Source organism: Electrophorus electricus, chromosome 3, assembly GCF_013358815.1.
Source record: "Electrophorus electricus isolate fEleEle1 chromosome 3, fEleEle1.pri, whole genome shotgun sequence".
Taxonomy (NCBI): domain Eukaryota; kingdom Metazoa; phylum Chordata; class Actinopteri; order Gymnotiformes; family Gymnotidae; genus Electrophorus; species Electrophorus electricus.
Window position 1 is genome coordinate 19,744,931 of NC_049537.1, and position 19,762 is coordinate 19,764,692.

General features: G+C 41.4%; 2 protein-coding genes across 2 annotated transcripts; one reads left to right on the forward strand and one right to left on the reverse strand.

Moving 5' to 3' along the window:
- Positions 1-230: 230 nt before the first annotated feature.
- Positions 231-8,614, reverse strand: nfkbie (nuclear factor of kappa light polypeptide gene enhancer in B-cells inhibitor, epsilon). Its single transcript, XM_027016247.2, has 6 exons — positions 7,927-8,614; positions 5,285-5,387; positions 3,474-3,684; positions 2,922-3,010; positions 2,376-2,624; positions 231-1,282 (listed from the first exon to the last, which is right to left on the reverse strand). Exons 1-6 carry the CDS (start codon positions 8,262-8,264, stop codon positions 1,217-1,219), a joined length of 1,056 nt encoding a protein of 351 aa, XP_026872048.1. The 5' UTR covers positions 8,265-8,614; the 3' UTR covers positions 231-1,216.
- A 1,015-nt stretch (positions 8,615-9,629) lies between these two features.
- tmem151ba (transmembrane protein 151Ba) lies at positions 9,630-19,456 on the forward strand. Its single transcript, XM_027015870.2, has 2 exons — positions 9,630-10,106; positions 14,734-19,456. The coding sequence occupies exons 1-2, from the start codon at positions 10,023-10,025 to the stop codon at positions 16,177-16,179; spliced, it is 1,530 nt and encodes a 509-aa protein (XP_026871671.2). The 5' UTR covers positions 9,630-10,022; the 3' UTR covers positions 16,180-19,456.
- Positions 19,457-19,762: the final 306 nt, after the last annotated feature.

The window sequence follows — 19,762 nt, forward strand, 5'->3', positions numbered from 1 at the left end:
TGCAGGGTTTCCCAAATTACTTCCCATTTCATCACTTGACTATTTCCATGTGCCTGCAGACATGGTTAAGGTAGGTCAAGTGAGTTAGGTTATAAGCACAGTGGTGCAAAGGGCTACTTACAAGTAGTACTTACAAGAATACTTATTCTTTGCACTTGCCCAACTATACCCAGGTAGTTCGGTGAGAATACCTAAGCATGTCTAAGTAGTCCTTCGAGAAATTACTGGAATGGAAGTTGAAAAAGTATTTTATTTAAAACACTCAAGCACTTTTTGCATTATTTTTTTTTGCTGTGTAGCAGCAATTGGAGTTTATTTACATATGGAATTACCATGCAAAACATTTCTATGTACTTGCAGGCTACAGAATACAAATCAGATAAAACACTAAGCTACAGGGTGGGGAATGACCCATTAATTAAACCATCTGAAAGATTCTGTGCCTGTAACATGAGCATCATACATATCTGATTAGATTCCTGTAAAAATACTGTCATTCAAATACATACATTAAAGCACATGTAACCAGGTGTTTTAAACCATTGCATGGCAGAATTCACCTTTTCACATGCTTGCTGCTGCTCAGTCATATTCATAGCAAGTTATGGACATGAAGCCCTAAAAGGTGGATAAAATTGGGAAATCTGACTAAACCGTTTTGAAAAAGTAAATGTTTCCACCCCAGCAATTGAACTTTAATAAGCTTTTTACACCAAACTGCAAGTCTAAGGCTATGTTTTGGGAGAAAGCCTAACAAACATTCCTTAGGTACACAAGCTGGATGGAATAAATGATCATATAATGTAGAAATTTTAATTAAAGGAATTAGGGGGCAGGGGCCGTGAAATATTGAGAGCTGTTGAGCATGTTACATTTAAAGCCTTACAAGCTAACTTACATTACTCAAACCAAATCAGACCACTTCAAACCTACTCAAACCACTTCATTGTCTGAAACCAAACAGCCTCGTATGTGCAAACTTCAATTTGTTTATATAATTCATTATGGTATACTTTCAAAACCATGAACTGGCCATTCAATTCTTCATTCCAGATCGTCTTTGGCACAGAAATTTATACATTTCTGACAATAATCACAAATATATGCATAAATTAACAACTACACCATACATAAGCAATCTAAAAGTAAGGACCTACATAGTTTATTTGCTGGAAAACAAACAAACAAACACACACAGACACATACACAAAAAGACTCAGAAGTTCACACCAATGGTTCTGCCCATGATCTGAATGTCATCAAATGGGAACAGTGCAAGTATCTGAAAAGCAAAAGCATAAATAGTGTTACTTTTTCACACACAGCAGGTCACACTGAGAACCCTACAATTATTTAATCGCTTTAGAGAGCTCTGCAGACCAATTAAAATTCTGGTCACCGCCATGTCATTTTATTGCATGGTCAACACCCTTGCCCTGTAAGATTAAAATATCCAATTTGTTGTTACACTGTACAGTTGAGCTTAATAAACTGAATTCATTCTGTTGTGAGACACCAGAGACATTGTGTACTACCTAAACCAGCAACGATTTAGAAGCCCGCAGAGAAATCACGAAAACGTGTAGCATTGTGCTTTGTCCAAGAGTGAGCGAACCACATGCACATTTTATTGTTGGTGATTTTTGGAGTATACTAGTGTAGGCACATGGAACAATTTCTCCATCCAGAGTTGAAGCTATTAGTCCTGAATGACATTATTCAGATGGTAGAGTCACTCTACTGAGAACATGTCACAGTGGAACATTAGGAAATACAAAACTGGTCTTCAAAGTTGGTTTTAATTAGAGTGAACTCAAATCAATAGCTCTGTCTGAAATGCTCTGCTTGTTTACTCATTCACTAATCCCCACAAATAGTTCAGGGTACTCGTACGGGAGACAGCAGATGATTCAGACAACATTAGCTTGCACTGGAAATATACCATTACACTTTGATCTTTTCATCAAGTAGACTAACAAACATAAGGAAGACAGTTTAGCAATGTTTTATAACTTCAAATGTGTTATGTCATGATTTCAATAATACCTAGCCCTAGAGGTATGTCCACGTTCACATTTTACCAGTAAAAAAAAAACAAAAAACAATTGAGTGAACTACTGTAATGCTTATTTCTTTAGCACGACCTTCTTTTACATGTATGTTACATTAACATTCTGTGACCTTTAAATTTGTGCTCATCTGAATATACATGTGTATTATACTGGCAATCCTAATAAATATAGTAATAACATCCACTGTAGGAAACTGCTGTGCATTACTTTGTACTTAGACCATCAATCCCTACATCTTACTGTTTAAAAACAAACAAACAAAAACAAACAAACAACCTATCAACAAAAACAAGTGATTCTTACATCATCGTTGCCATCGGCAAGGTCCAGTGGTGTGTCATCCTCCATGTTCCGGATCATTCTGTCGGCTCCTGCCTGGCACAGGCGGGTGGTGATGGTGGCGTCCTGGCGCCCGATGGCCAGGTGCAGCGCTGTGCACCCGTTGAGCATGGCCGCGTCCACATTGGCACCCTTGTTCAGCAGCAGAGTCACCATGTCCACGTCATGGACCTCCACGGCCATGTGCAATGCCGTCTTGCCGCTGGTCCCCTCCTAAAGGTTGGGGCAAAACACCGTCAGAAACAGGGCCATGCAGTAAGGCATTTGTTTATCACAATATCAACATTTGCAGTATGGATACTGCAGGAGTCATCTAACCAATCAATTTGTGTGCGTTTGTGTGTGTGAGCATCCTATGCAGTTCCATACTTTGTAGAAGAGTTCTCTGAAGGAGCTTTTTTATGAACTGCAGCGGACCAATCATGTCACCGTTAAGTCCCAAAATTATTTTCCCATTATTTTTTAAAGGAAGTGGCTAACAACTGGAGCCCATTTTCAAGCTCTGCTCACCTGAATGTTGAGGTCAACACCTTTCTTTATAAGGAGCCTCACGAGTCTGTGCTGTCTGTGCAGGGTGGCCACGTGTAGGCAGGTGAGACCTGGGATTAGGACAGTAGAATAATGGAGATTTTTTTTTTTTTTAAACTCCCACCTCCCCCCCCACAACCACGTTCGTCATGTCAATCAGCATGATTAAAGACTCTTTGGAAAACAAAAGAACACACTGAAATAACCCAAACAGATTGAAGAAATGGGTCATGGTCTTAGGATAATGGAAGAAAGATTTAGGGTTGTCATGGCAATTGGCCTGATAATTACAAAACACTAAGACTTCCCCATTCTATTATTACTGTATTTATGTTTCCATCAACATGATAAAGTGACAACAATTCCACTTTCAGTGAAAGTGCATAACATCCCACTTTCAGGCATGACTTATGCCAACACCCAGCAAACTGGAAGGAGGCAGCACGAAACAAAACCCTTCCGTGGATGTAGCACGTGCACACACGTGCATGAGGACACGTACACCCACGCACACGTGTACACGCACGGGCATACCTCTCCAGTTCTGGACATCAAACACACGGACCAGCTCGGTGGCCGAAATGTTGCAGATCATCTTGGTGGCACACTCCAGCCTGCCGTGTTGGCAGGCCATGTGGAGAGGGGTGTTCCCATCCTGGTCCTGGAGCTCCAGACATGCCCCTCTCTCCACCAGGGCTTTCACCACAAATGGCTGGTCCAAGTACACAGCCAGGTGCAGCGGCGTCTGCAAGAGGAGGCTGATGTCAGCAACTGAGGCAGACGCTGAAATTCAGCCATTTGAGCTGTACCTGTCCAATTTTTTTTTTTCATTTGATATTTTAATAATTTGAATAGACTGATAATATTTTTAAAAAGGCATAACCTTAAAATCAAATTCACTTCGACAAACATACTAACTCACATTTCTACTGGTCAATAGCCCTTTGACTCTTTATTAAGATCAATATTAATGGTCATCTTGATGCATAAAAAAACAATAACATTAACAAGGAACAGTGCAACAGTGTCCTAGCTCTATTAAGTTGTAAACACAAATTTAACAGTGCCTTTATAAATGCACTGTGACGTTGGGGATTGCCAATAGTTAAAGGACGTCTACTAAATGACGAGCTTACCAACTTCATGATACAGGGTTTCATATCTACTAAATTACCCAGCATGGTAGACATTTGAAAAAAAAAAAAGATTGAAAAATGAGTATGAATAATTCTACTATTAGTCATAAACACCATTCATAACCTTAAAATATAAAACTCTAAATTATACATTTTATTTTAGGTATGCTATGAGATATTCCATGTAAAAGCATAGGAAAGTTATTATTATTATTATTATTATTATTATTATTATTATTATTGTGATATAATGCAATAAGAATTCCAAATCAAAGGAGTACTTTTGGAGATAAACCAATAACCATGCTTATCTAATACCCAACTTATTCAGACCACCATCTTTGGATAACAAAAGAGGATACTGAAATAATACTAACAGACTGAAGTGTAAGGAACCTGACAGTGCATTATGCTTAGTCAATTTCAGAGTGCACATTGACTGTGCCGATATGTCATGTTGACTGATCTGACCAACGCCGTGTCTCGATTACGTGGATTTCGGTAACTGTCTCAAAAATACATTTCCATTAGTCATAGTTTTAAATGCTGACTGCAACACTTCTGTCTTCTCATTCAGTTTCCTCCTTTTGCAGTCACCACAAGGTGTTAAAAGGAGACCCTAAAACAGCACAGGCTTACCGACTCAACACTTACCCTCACCTAAACGTTTATAGACCTGTTTAAATGATCAAATGTGGAAATATTTAGAATGATCTTATATAATTAAGCCCTAATATAGCAACAACTTACAGACTAAATACATAGCCTCACGTAAACATTTATAGACCTGTTTAAATGATCAACTGCAAGCATATTTAGAATAACCTTCTCTTTAAACATCTATTAGTCATCCATTAGTAAAATCACAGATATTAAATCCCCTCCCACTTAGCATCCTTTACAAATTTTGTCCAAGTTTTCATTTTCGATTGTTTTTTTACCACTTCATCTCTAAAAAATGTAATAAAACCAGTATTTCCAAATATTATCAGAAAACCTAAGCAGCTTATGAGTGTGATAAGTCTCATTTCTGGTTGCGGTGGAGTTTCCCTTACTATATCAATGACGTAGGCCAATACAACCCCTGAATGCACTGCAAAACCTTCATTTGCATTGGTTTACATCGACGTTCATGAAGACCTGTGAATAAAGACTAAGGTGTGCGCAAACCCAATGGAAGAACATGTGCAAAATGACTCCCATGTTTACCTGAGACAAGTCATTCTGAATGTCCAGCACTTCTTTAGGGAACACAGCTATCAACTGATGTGAAAACGCTTCCCCTTCATGGATTATGGCCAAGTGAAGAATTCTGAAGAGGGAGAGGCAGGGAGAGAGAAAGAGAATAAGGCTTCAAGTTAAACATGATCAGAATCGAGTTCAGCATTTTTTGTCTACTGTGTGGGGGAAGACGACACACAAAAGGAAAGTATTTCACAATCTGTGCCGGAAAGAAATATAGGGTGAATAAATGATACTAAGAAAATCTTTTACTGTGCCATAGTATGAGTGGTCAGGAGGCTGTGAGGCAGAAAGGCATTGCGCAACTCTGGAACTTCCGTACAGATAGCAGTCAAATCAGGAGAGTTAGAACAATGCTGGACTTGTCCGGTTCTTGGAAAAGAAGACATCAAAATAGAAATGGTTTTACGTAGACAAGTTACGGACATGGTTTCAGATGAAGTGCACATAAAATGTAACCAAGGCAGTGGAGTGTGTTTAAAGCACCAGACAGAAGGCAACAGGGAGACAGAGCACAGGAAATAGTTCAAGACCACAGTAACTCCACTTTCCAACAGAAGCATCTTGGGCTGCGTTTGCACTTATGCTGCGACACAGTAAAACAACCAGCAGTGCAAACATTCTTGTTCATCTCTCCAGCTGTTGAATGGTGGCAATAACATGCAAGTTAGGGGCTGTTGCATGAACTCAGGCACTGGACTGCTAAGGAAATGAGAGATCCAAACAAATGATATTACACTGGTACACATAATGGCAGGTACTGTAGGACTTGTACAGTTTTAAAAGCTAAACTATAAAAGACTAAACATTCAATTCCATGGATTTTTGTTTAAATAAATAATTTAGCCCATACAGTTTCACTGAAAAAATAAACCTGATATAGTTTAATGACTATTACGCTAACAGTAGCAAATCTCAAAACATTACAATATACTCCAGATTTCAGCAATTATTGTGCCAATTTCACTTGTGAGCTTATGCAGCTTCTTATTTTATACGGCTTTAACGCTTCATGAGTCATACATGGTGGCATATTTAGGTCAAAATGTTTCTGACCATACTGCAATACCTACAGAGCTCTGCGCAGTACAAGTATGTTTTTTCTGAGGTGTTCTAACTGTATACGCTATAATGATAAAGAGATCAAGCCGTCTTGTTTCTTACCAGCAGTCCTGCATCCGTATTACAGTAATATACAAGGAAATGTTGCACTCAAAAAATATTTTAATCAATGAAGTCTAAAGACCACAGACTTAGAGATAAAGAGTCAGGTCCTTAGAAAAATCTGAGGAAGAAGAAATGGGATTTTTCAGAGGAAATTTTACAACAGTCCTAAAGTGCAAGTCTGCTCCTCAGCACCTGAAGTGAGAGCCGGCATGGAATGCCTGGGGGAATTCACCCGGTCTGACAGCTCATGACTGCGAAGGAACCAGGCAAAAGATTTCCTCGTGGCAAAGAACCAAATAGAGCGGAAATAAAAAGAGGTCATACTGGCTGCAGACAGCAAAGACAGAACTGTAATGAATAATTATTATGAATATTCATATCCACCCACTGAAAGGGTCATGCTTGATATTCGATTGGTTGGGCTCAATAGCACAAAAAATAAAATAAAAAACCCCCCCAAAAAACAACTTTCTGCACATTCTGTGGGCTACGATAAGAACAACAAAGAACTAGAGAGTTCAGGCCTATGTGCGTGTCAGCTACCTGAGGTTAAGTACAACTGGAATAACTGTTTTTTTTACTGCAAGGTTCAGAATGTACGTATACATTTTGTATCACAAACGTTGAACACTGTGTCGGTTCAAACGTTTCTGGGCTCTCAACAAAAGCTTTTTTAAGGGAGGTATCAGAACATGTTTCCAGGCTAGTGCTGGGGAATTCCACAGCCGATGCGTGTACTTCTGCTTTCTCATGCAGATGCACCATAGATAAGGGATCCAGTTTTGTAGACTTGTATAACTGCCTCCATAACAACACATTGTCAGCCTCATCGATTCACTTGCACACATGATTGTCTGTCACCAAAGGCATGCCATTAAACAATAAAACTGTGTGGGCCCAACTACATATGTGCAAATAACGTAGTCCTATAAAACCTTATCTTTACACATTTTCTATACACACACACATACGCACACTAAAAAAAGGTATCTAAACTGTAGGTTCAAATGTGCGTTAAATTATGTTAATTACTGATGCAAAGGTTAACTGGCTGCATGGCTAAAAAACTTTTAAAGGTAGACATGGCCTTCCATGTGCACTTGTAGCACTCATCCATTCCAAGTCAGGGGTAGCACAAATGAGAGCTAAACAGCCTTCTATCCGTTTTCGCGGTCTGAACAGAAATTCAATCAAGCCCGAGTCTATTTTCATCATATTAAACCTTTCAATGAGCAAGTGCAGGCGTTGAAGTTTTCAGTCTTTAAAACAGCATAATCTACCCGCCGGCTTGCATAATGAGCTATGCTAGCTAGTTATTTAACCTTCAACCCCTTTTGTCCTCAACTATTCTGTTGCACTAGTTATCCACAAATTTAGTTTTATTTGCAAAATACTGACGAAATTAATGAGCAGAAACAAGGTTGTCAAAGTTTAAAACCTACGTGTCTCCATCTTCTGTGATGGTAGCTAAAGGATTTTCCTCCTCGATATTTTCACAGTCCTTTTCGCTCTCGGCACATGGAGTTTCCGAAATGCTGCATTTATCGATAATTTCATTCAGACTATCAACTGTCAGAGATGAAGACCCGTAAGCGGAGTCCAGCCGTTCATCTGTGCCGCCGCTGAGTTTGTCCTGTTCTTCTCTCCTGGTGGTATCCGGCACTGAACTTGTACCGTACTGATCGTCTTTGGTTAAAGACCTAAACGAGTCGATACCCGAGTCAGTCCGATTTTCTTCTAGCAAATCAAACTTGCTCTTCTCCCCACCACTTCGCGCCATGATATCCAGAGAAACTAATTTCGCGGGAATTACTGTCAGAATATCAAATCAATCGTGCAAGAGTCACTTCGGCTAGTCACCTGAAAAATCACCGTGCCATTGTGAAACCAAACGCACTCGTCGCCGTTTCTCATCCCACCTTCAGCTTCTCTTTTCTGCGAACTCAAAAACACGCGACACAGGCTCCGCTTCGGACGGTTCATAAACCCTCGAGCATTCAGTTTTGGCAAAGGGCTAAACAAAAGTGAACGCAGAGTACACAAACATCTAACTTTAAGAGCGGCGACGGTCAAAAAGTGTAAGTCCACCAGAGGCAGAGTGGAGAGGAGGAGGGGGTGCAACGAGGCAGAGAACACGGGCGGAGCTAATGTGAAGTTACTGAGAATCACACGCTGTTTTGTCTAGCGTGGGAATTCCCCACTGGGAGTGGTAGCCCTATAGCTGCCATACTGAGTCGGAGGACACCTCTTCGGCGTTTAAAAAGGTTGACTTCCTTTGCCAAATTTCTGTGAACTTGGAACATACCAAGGACATTTAAGACTAATAACACATTTGCAGTGAACTCTAATTATAATACTTGGTATATACTTGGTTTTTGTGATATGTTATCGCTTCTATGGAGGCTGTCATTTTTTCCCCCCTTTTTTCACTCTGTTAAGGCAAGTGGTACTTTATGCTTTATATGGTTTTTTTTGTTCATGTAGGCTACACTATTTCCTTGAATTCTGGAAATTGTGGTTGATACAGAGCATCTGCAGAAAACAGCATCCTGAGGCTTAAGAGGAAACCTATTTAGTCTTAAGAATAATGAGTTGGAATCTTGCAACAAAAACATTAATTCACAGAACCAAGCACACCTAAAACGCATTTTCAACACCATCAGTCTATTTTTAATTGTTCTACTTTTTAAATTCGGATAATTATTAATGTTGCACTGGTTACACTGAATGAGACCACCATCCCAACAGGGCTCCCAATAAATGTAGCCCCCCCCCCAAAAAAAGACAGATTGTATTCCTTTCCAATCACGCATTAGGGCAAAAAAATCATTCGCATGATTGGTTTAGACCAATATGCTGATCATACCATTCCAGGGATGGGCTCATTTAAATCACCGTTACAAAGAATGATCCGTAACCCGTAGGTTACATCCTCCGGTTGAATGTGCTTAGATTTCACATTAGATCCGTAGAAATATAGAATTAGGACTCGCGGCACCGCGCAGGCGAGGTACGTTACTCTGTCCGTGCAGGACAGGTAAACAGCCCTTCCGTCTTCCTCATTCGCTGCTGCTGCCGTTACCTGAAAAGGATAACCGCGGTGCCGCCGTCTGCTGCGCTCCGACCCCATCACTGGCATCACGGACCGGGCACGTGGATTTTCTGTTCATTGTTTCCGTGGTTATTAGCCTGTGGTTCATGCTTTTGTTCACTGAGCAAATTTCTTCGTCTAGATTTTCTAAAAATCATTTAAAAAAACCGGACCTAATTCTTGTTGTGACGAGGACAGGCTATAATGGTTTTATTACCCGAAGACTCAGAGGGCGTGTTGTACAGGCGACGCGTAGCAACAGCTATAATAGCCTGCATAGTGGATGTACGTTTTTAAAGCGCCGGGCACAGCTAGTGTTTTGCTGTTCTTATGTCTATAGGCAAAATGCTGCATCACTAAGGATTTGCATTAACTGTCGTGGACAATGCATGGCTGGCTCATGTTTTGCATACACGATGTGATCAGTGCCCGTCTTCCGATACCACCATGTCACCAGCATCGGCTGCGAGCGCCACTGAGGGCAGTACCAACGCAGTTCCCGACGATGAAGCGGAGAGCCCCCGCGAGGAGGTGAGCACTCGTGTCTTATTGTACCACTGTACTCCCCCCACGCAGACCACTAGCCAAAGCACCAGATCTTTATGTTTATGCATGGTACTTCATATTTACTTTTCACTCGTTACGGTATTCGAGACCCCCCCACCCCACCCCCCACCGTGCATAGTCGGCTTTTTTGAAGATCTTGATCACACATCTTCTCAATCCCACTTGACATGCATACATTTTTTTTAGTTAACAAAGAATAAAGTGACTTTAATTTCGCGTTCGCTAAATGCTTGCTTCCCTCCTTGGCAAATTCAATTAATCGAAATTCAGTCCTCCTTAAGTGGCTGTCGCGTGCCCGTTGTTTATCAAATGAATTATCCTCAATACCTCTTTTTGTTAATTACTAAATGACAGAGAGGCACTTAATGTTAAGTAGACTAAGCAATAGACTTTACAAATGAAAGGCAAGGTTTGGGTTGAAAATCAAATGCATTAGCAAAAACAATCATTCAGCAATTAGGTTTATAAACATTCAGTGGCCTCCTAGTCACTTGATTAGACACATCGGCTAGTTAATGAAAACAGTTTTCTCCAAGAACCAAATAATGTGGCAGTAGCTTAGAATGTAAGCAATGTGATGAGATTAGTTGGGACATTGGAAAAAGTATTTAGAATGGGCAAGATTTATAATCTAAGCAGCTTTTAGTACAGTATAATAGTTGGGGCCATAGCTGAGGCAGCTGCACAGCCAGGATTTTCATACAGTACAGTCTATGTTGTTCACAGAGCATAGTGCAGTAAACCACAGAGCATCAGTGGATGACTGTTCTGTGTGCAAAAAAAAGAGAACAGTTATTCATCAGAATGACACATGGAGTAAATGACCAGGGTCATAGATACTCAAAAACTTAATGTCTCTTTAAAATGGTGGTGTGCAAAATGGCATTTCTGAATGCACGACACATGAAACCTTGAAGCAGATGGGCATCAGATGCAGCAGAACATGCTGGGTTCCTCTCCTGTCAGCTAGGTACAGGATGATGAGGCTACAGTGGGTACACAGTTGCCAAAACTGCATGACTGATAGTAGGAGAAACATTGCCTCATGAGTGTGACATCTGTGACATGCAGATGGCTGGGTCAGAATTTGGCAGAAGGAATTCTGCCTTGTGTCAGCCTATAGTGTGATAGTGGTGGTGTCATGGTGCATGAAATGGTTTTTTTTGTGGAATGTGGCCATGTAACACCAACCACACATCTTATGAACATCATACTGTGAGTAAGCATTGTTGCCCGTGTGTTTGTCTTTACCTTTTAAATAAAACAAAACCGTACAAAAAAACCTGATACTTCCAGAAAGACAATGTGCCATGTCAAAAAGTAGGCGTTGTCTCAAGCTGGTTCCTGAACATGACAGTGTTTTCAGTGTACTCCAGTGGGCTGCACAGTGTAAGTCTGGTGGTGTGCCTTTAGCACAGTGGGAAGCAGCAGAAAGTTTGGCTGAAACATTTGCAGAAGCCACATGATGCTATTGAGACAGCATGCAGCAAATTCCCCCAGCATTCCCTGAGGAATGTTTGTTGAACCCATACCATGATGATTTTGTGAGTTTGGGTTTTCTGGAAGCAAAGGGGGTTCTTAACACAATACTACATACAGTCTGTTAAATTTTCCAGAAAAAAGTGATATGCAGATACTGGACGATTAGGTCATCATTAAACTATGGAGGGACACAAAACATCACTGTACCCCACTCAGCCGTGGTGCAGCTGTTATATTGTTTCAGCTCACGTTGTGCTAGGGTGGTTATGGACAACAGACTCTGCGTTGTGAAGATTTTAATCTGATTACAAGAATAAACAACCTTTTAGTATTGAAAAGCTCAGCTTGTGTTCTTTCTCTCCACTGCTCTGATTTTATTTAAATGAAAAGGATATAAAGGAGAAAGATTAGCAGGCTATACACTGCATAAGGCATACAATGTGACATTAGCAAGAAGTACATAAGTATATTCAATAATCTGACCGTCAGCAGAATATTCTACAGCACAATTGCTGATAATGAATGTGTTATTAAATATATGATAATTTGGTGATTTATGATGATTTGGAAGTAAAGGACCACTGAAGATTCCATATGGAGCAAAATCTGACACCTGCTCTTCATATTAGACATATGTAAAAATGGTAGTGGCAGGAAAGGGAAGAGGAAAGGGAATGTCCCAACATAGCTACTATACCAGAATAGACTATTTTAAGGGAAGAAAGTTCTGTAATTACGACATACGTATATTTTAACTCTGTTACACTAGCATTTCATTAACCACATATCTGGCTATTCCATAAAGACCATTCAAATTTACACCTTAGAGTCGCATGAACAAAAATCATTCTTCATTCAGGGGGAAAGTCTAACACCAGTGTAATACCTGCTGCCAATACATAACCCTATCAGTTATTAAAACATCTTTCATAAAGGCACCAGGGAATATTAATATTCATCTCTTCTGCCTCAAGTGCTGAACATCTGTCTGCACAATAAAGTTGCACCATTGCATTTCATTAAGTGTAATGCATTCACCAACAATGGGAACTCAGATGAGCACCTTTGGACTCACCACCAAGCTGAACAACTTCAGAACATGAAAATAACCTGCAGGAAAGTGGGGCGCCTCTGTCACCGCTCCCACCCCAGTACTTGTTTCAGAACTGGCACCACTTTGCTGACCCAGAAAAGATCCTTAGCCTGAACACACAGCACAAGCACTGTGCTGGGCTGTCAGCACAGCCAGCAGTAGAAGAGCTGGGAGTATCACACAGGCTTTGACAGAATAGCTTTGGAGCTCAGTCCGGATTTGCCAAAAAAGTAGGAGCTGCTGCATCTCTGATTTTGCTGTTCTCTTTTTCCTCTCAGAAGCAAGTATGATCATTTATTTATGTTAATTTTATGCATGAATAAATTTACTGACAGCGCCGCTTTTCTCATTTAAATATGTATAAGAACTGCATTGGCAAACTGGAAAACAACATACATTTCTCATAGTCCTAGATTTATTTGATTTATTTTTGCTTAATAACTAAATTTAAGAGAATCACATTAAGCACTCCATTGTTGCTGTTAGTTCCAGCCACCATATGACTGCAGTTTGCAATGCCATTTGTAGTCTGAACACTTGTGCATGTGGAATTCGAAAACACCAGCTTGACTGGTGGAAACTCTCACTGATCGCATTTTGTTGTATCCTTGTGGCTATTTGATTCACTAGAATGAAAAGAACCGGCTTTGTATTTGAAACGCACTCTTCTTCGCCAAACAAAAGGACCGACCCTCCAGCTGTGACTCTGCTTGACTTTGTGAATATTGTGGGCTTTGCAAACAGGTCAGAATGAGTGTAAAAATATAAATACCATTTACATTCTCACTCTCTCTCCCTCTCTCTCTCTTATATATATATAAACACTATTTACTCAAAGCACATAAAGGATTGTCCAAATTGGTAAGGTAAGCAGACAAAGGAAAACAGTTTTGATTACAGAGAGTTAACCACGCCTACCGTGCAAACACGCTTGTGAGTAAAGCCACATTGTTTCAGAAAACTGCAGGCGGATATTCAATCAGTATATATTGCTGCTCTGCTTTTTAAAGAAACAACACATTTATTGCCAACAAGTGTGTAGTCTGTTCCTCTCACCAGTCTCAAATTCTGTGTTCACTTGCACAGACCCAGTGCGGTCTGTGAGAGGCGATCTCACATTGCTCGGTGACTGTTCCATTTGCATACAACAAACAGTTCTTACCTTTTCTTTCCTGCTGTGAGCTTTGTCATGGTGGAACTGGGTAGAGGCATGTGACATGGTGGAGAAAATAATTATAGAAGAGGAGCATTAATTATTTAAAGTTTGCTGCTGTGTAAAGAGCACAGCACAGCACAGCCATGCCTCGTCAAGCCCCACAGAACATCACCCTAAAAGCACATCTCTGGGGATGAGCTATCTGAATGAAGCAGAGCGGTGATACACACATACGTGCCTATTCTAAATATCTGCAACAGCATTAGCCAGCTTTGCTATTTGCTAGACTATTGCTATTCACTTGTGTAGCTTATTTTTTTGGTAATTATGGTGCTGTCATTATACAATAATTTTCCCAAATCTTGTGAGATCATGCGCATTAAGGGTGTTTGATAGTCACTGGGTTCTGTGCGCTGTGCCCTGTGTGTCCTCTGTGTTGATTCGGTGCCAGCTCAGTGACCTGTGAGCAGCATGATTTTGCTGCACTCTCTAAGGCTGGCTGTGCTCTGGGGTGAGACAAGATGTCACCTGACTGTTTCTCTGTGAAGATCTTTGTTATGACTAGTCTTTTGCAGGAGCATTTTAGTCCCTCTGTTTCAAAAATCATTCTAACAGTGTCAGTTTCAATATTAAGTTCTGATACCTTTAGTTTCCTATATTGGAGGAGTTTTGTAAAACTGTTGCCCAGCACTGAAAGATGGATCAAAACTTATTAATAGTAAGTTTTGTTTTATGTGAGCAGTTCTTTCCCATGTATTTACCGTACATCTTCACAGTGCATTTTTACATGGAAGTGAGCGATGCTGAATAAATAACCATTTTGCTCACACACCCGTCCTTCATTTCTTGTCTGACCACAGCAGCGGCCTCGGAGGCAATCCCTAAGCAAGAGCCTGTGCCGCCGGCCGCACTGGAAATGCCTCCTCCTCACCCTGCTCATGTACGGCTGCGTGGTTGCCATGGCCTGGTGCCACGTCACCAAGGTGACGCGCCTAACCTTCAACAGCTCCTTGAAGGGCAAGTCTATGATTTACCATGAGAGCCCCTGCTCGGGTGGCTACGTCTACATCCCTGCTGCCTTCCTGCTCATGCTCTACCTGGTCTACTTGGCGGAGTGCTGGCACTGCTACGCCCACAGTGAACTGCAGCATAAGGTGGACGTAGGCGGCGTCTCAGAGCGGGTGCGGCAGATGTGCCAGGCCACGCCGTGCATCTGGTGGAAGGCCATCAGCTACCACTACGTGCGGCGGACGCGGCAGGTGACGCGCTACCGCAACGGCGATGCCTACACGGCCACGCAGGTGTACCACGAGCGCGTCAACACACACGTAGCGGAGGCCGAGTTCGACTACGCCAATTGCGGCGTGAAGGATGTCTCCAAGCATCTCGCTGGTCTGGAGAGCTTCCCCGTCACCAAGCTCCGCTTCACAAAGTGCTTCAGCTTTGCTAACGTGGAGTCGGAGAACGCGTACCTCACCCAGAGGGCAAGGTTCTTCACGGAGAACGAGGGCCTGGACGACTACATGGAGGCACGCGAGGGCATGCACTTGAAGAACGTGGACTTCAGGGAGTGCGTGGTCGCCTTCTCAAACCCTGAGCACCTGCCGTGGTACGCACGGCGCTGCGTGTTTTGGGGGGCGGCGGCACTGACACTGTCCTGGCCCATGCGGGTACTGAGCGAGTACCGCACGGCTCATCTTCACTACCACGTGGAGAAGCTGTTTGGCTTCGACTACGTGCCCACCACGCCGCTGGACGAGCGGCCCTATTGCCACCACATCCCGCGGGTGACCACCATCGATAGCACCGAGCTAGAGTGGCACATCCGTTCCAACCAGCAGCTGGTGCCCAGCTACTCGGAGGCTGTGCTCATGGATCTGGCCTGCAATGGCTATTCCCCCCACAGCACTAGCACTGGCGCTGGCTACCGGCAGAGCTGCGAGCGCTGCCAGAGGGCCATCAGCAGCTCGTCCATATTCTCCCGCAGTGCTCTGAGCGTGTGCAACAGCAGCAGCCCCCGCCTGGCCTTCAGCGGCAGCCGCTTCTCCCTGGGCCGCTTGTACGGCTCCAGGAGGAGCCTCCTGTGGAGGAGCCACAGCGGAAGCCTGAATGACACAGCCTGCCCCACTGAGAGCACCCACTGCCTGGCAGGAAGGCCCGCCCCGGAGGACGGCCTGCCTTCGCCCCCAGCCTATCAGGATGCAATGTACTTCCCCATTCTGATTGTGCACCGCAACGAGGGCTGCCTCAACCACGACCACCGCTCGCTGCATCGCAATGGTTCTTGCGTGGAGACGTCTTTATGACCCAGGCTTATGTCTGGCAAAGCCTCGAGCGCTTGCTAGCGAGCTGGTTGCTCACAAGAGGTGTTGTATGATGGCATCCTGGGAGAGGGGTCCCCTCATCGGTGTTCATAATGAGGAATGGACTTCAGGCAACTTTAAGTCTAAAAGAAAGATATGCTTCCATCTGCAGATAATAATGAATCCCTTTAGACTACTGAGTGGAACTTGGAGCTGCTTTGTCTGGGAATACTATACTGCTTTATAGTTGGATCATACACTGGATAAAGAGAAAAACACTTTTCCACAAATACAGACAATCCAGAAGCAAACACAATTATTTAATTATTATGCATAATAAACAACAGTTAACCAGAATGCCGTGACATTTCTATTATTGCAGGCAATAGAAAGCAGCATACTCTTACAGAATGATGAAAAATGACACTTCTAATTCTGTCCACTGCAGGCAAACTGCTTGTCTTTGCTCTGTATCTCTGGTCATGGCCCTCCGTGATATGAGACAGTAACAGGATGCAAGTGCTGAATCTCAGTTTAACTGTTTTAACGCTAACATTCATGATCAGCTGATCATTTTCATTTTGAAGACTAATAACCTTTTATAGGCCATGGTTCTGTGTCAGGGATTAGGTATCAGAATTGCTTTGCCCTTTGATGATCAATATGACAGAGTTGTAAGGTAAAACAGAGCTATGTTAAATTTTGAATCAGTGATCTGCACTTGTAATGGTGCCAGTGAAACGTGCAGTGTCAGGATTGAAGTATATGTAATAAGTATATGTAATGCTGAATAGGTGAAATGCTACAAGACACTACAACCTTCATAATTATTGTGCTTTCTTTCAGAGTGCAGCTAGATGGCTAAAAGGCACTTTTTTCATTTCTCCTAAGACCATAAAAAAGGGACAATCTCGCTTTCTAAGAGGTTCTACAGTTATTTCTGTTTCGGACATCATTCCAGGGGGGCCTATTTAATGTTGAAAGTAGTTAGAAAGCAATTGCCAAAAAAGCAAATATTACATGTCTAAAACATTTTTCTTCCTAAGCTATTTATAGTCAGGACTATGAATAATTTTGTGTATACAAGCCAAAGGACAAGAGAAGTCATTCTCACGTCAAAATAGAATTAATCTTAACACATTTTCAGATCTTTGCGTGATGGTGATCTTCATTACTATTGTTAAATTTCCTTTTTATGTATGTTGTATATTTTTTTTATGTTTTTTATATAGCAGCATGAAATAGTTCTTGTGACTACAACATTTTGTAACTAATTAATTTTAAGTGCCTAACATTTGTTTCTGCATCAGCACTGCATGTATAATTGTTAAGGTGTTGCCCTCTCTCGTGTTTTTATGCAGACATTGCCTACTTGAAGCCACCATGAGGCTTTGATTAAGTCCTCTCAAAGAGGAAGCCTTTCATTGTTTAAATGCTTAAATTAAATGCCTTTTTTTTTTTTTTTTTTTTTTAGATCAGGTCACTTTATGATGATCACTGTATCAGAGCAAAGTAAAAAAAAAAAAAAAAAAGTAGCTAGTTTTGGTAGCTTTGATAGCTTTCCTTTAGTCACTGTAGCTATTGTGCTATTTTAAAATGAATGTTTTCAGGAGTGTTTTTGCATAATGATTGTTGAATTCTTCATTTTAGAATTTGGTAGCTCTTGTGAGAGATCATGTTATCCAAAATGCATCAGTGAACCATGCTCAAGGACAGGTTCAATCTGTCTTTCGCACAACACTTTCTTCCAGTTTTTACACAATCCCACTGAACATAAGCACAACGTATCTGTCCCTTCATGCACTACTGATGGTGTGGTAGTCCACTGCAACCAGGCTGAACTATACCGCTGGGCTTCCTGAAAATAATAAATCAGACAGGGACTGAAGATGACACTCAATCCACCCCTCAGAGTAAACAGTTGGAGGAACTGCTCATTGTAATGCACGCTTAGCTATCATACAGTGTCAGTGCTACCACAGCACTTTTTTAAAAATTTTACTTGACGCATTGTAATTACCATACCAAATCACTTGGGAAAGGAGCTGTATATCATGAGTAATGGATGAACTGACGCTCAGGTCTCTGTGTCCGTTTCGTGCACTACTTTGTATATAACAATTTGTTTGGTGGCCACGACAGTTGGGATGAGTACGGTAGCGGAGAAAACGTAGAAGAGAAATTATTCACGACAACAACTCCCTTCACTGAGATTCAATGTTAACTGTGTCAAAGCGTAGCCTAATTTGCCAGGCAACAGTACTGCCTAGAAATGCTCCACCACTCAGCCGGACTCTGACCTCACATTTCTGGGTAGGAGGAGCTTCACTTCAAAACAAACTTGTGTGATTGCCTACCATGGTTTCATAAATACAACAGGGAAGTAGAGTAGGCGATATGTTAAAAATAACTGTGTGGTATAGATGAGTGTAGATGGTTGCTAGAGCTAATTGTAGCAAGACGACTTGATTGGCGATTATATATACCTCCTCCATGTAAATGTAAAGGTCCTTGAAAACTGTCCTAGTGAGTGGTGAGTTTCTCCTTTTACCTCTTCACCTTAACTTTGGAGTTTTAACTGTCCTTCTCAATTGGTAGCAAATTCTGATTCAGCAAACATTTTATATAACTTGTATCCAAGTGTGTTGTATTAAACATGTGTCAGAAAACAAACAAGTAGCATCTTCTTGTTGTTTATAAATGAGTGAAAACATAGATGGTGAGATGCCCTCATTTGCCATTGTTATGCTGTCAGATATTTCAGCATTGTCACAGAGTACAGACTGATTGCAGAGCAGCAAAGTGCAGATTCAGATTCACCAAAATCAAGCACAAAGAAAAACGAACTATCCGAGTCAAAGATTTCTTTTCTACTTTATTTTCACAATTTGTCTTTGTAATTGTGGCCTTCGCTATCACTTCAAAAAGCATTCCACTGCCTACTACGTATTGATTACTTTGTATACTAAGAAGTGCTGGTTAACAGCAGGTGAAGAGCTGGTGGTAGATACTGTGTGAAATTAATCTGTTCTGCTGTTGCCTGTGAGATGTTCAGAAATGTGCACAGAACCGATCAACACACGTTAAATCTGCAAACACAATGTTGCCTTTACATAATGTGGCATGTAATGGCTTGGAGCCCAAATACAAATGTAAAGTTGAAAAACTCAATAAAGCAGAATCTGTATTGAAAGGTTCTGGCTTTCATATGACTAATGCAACAAATGTATTTGTGTTTCACTTGCATGTGAAAATCTCCTAATAAACTCTGCATGACATACAATGTTGGAAAGATACATTTACTGAAATTAAGGTGTTGATAAGCTCCCCCAAGATGACTCTATTGTTCGCTTTACGCACTAACTTTCCAAATCTATCCAACAACAGTTTTCACACATCAGGTGTGATAAAACTCAGTTTTGTTAATTGTGGTAATGTATGCGCCAAACGACTGTTCAAACCATTGTGGCAGAACATTTTATGGGTGCAGCATATCTCAGAGTGGATTAAGCTGCATTGATTAAAGGTATTGTTAAAACAGTTATTTCAAACAAAAGATATAAAATTAAAATCCTGATATATGCGT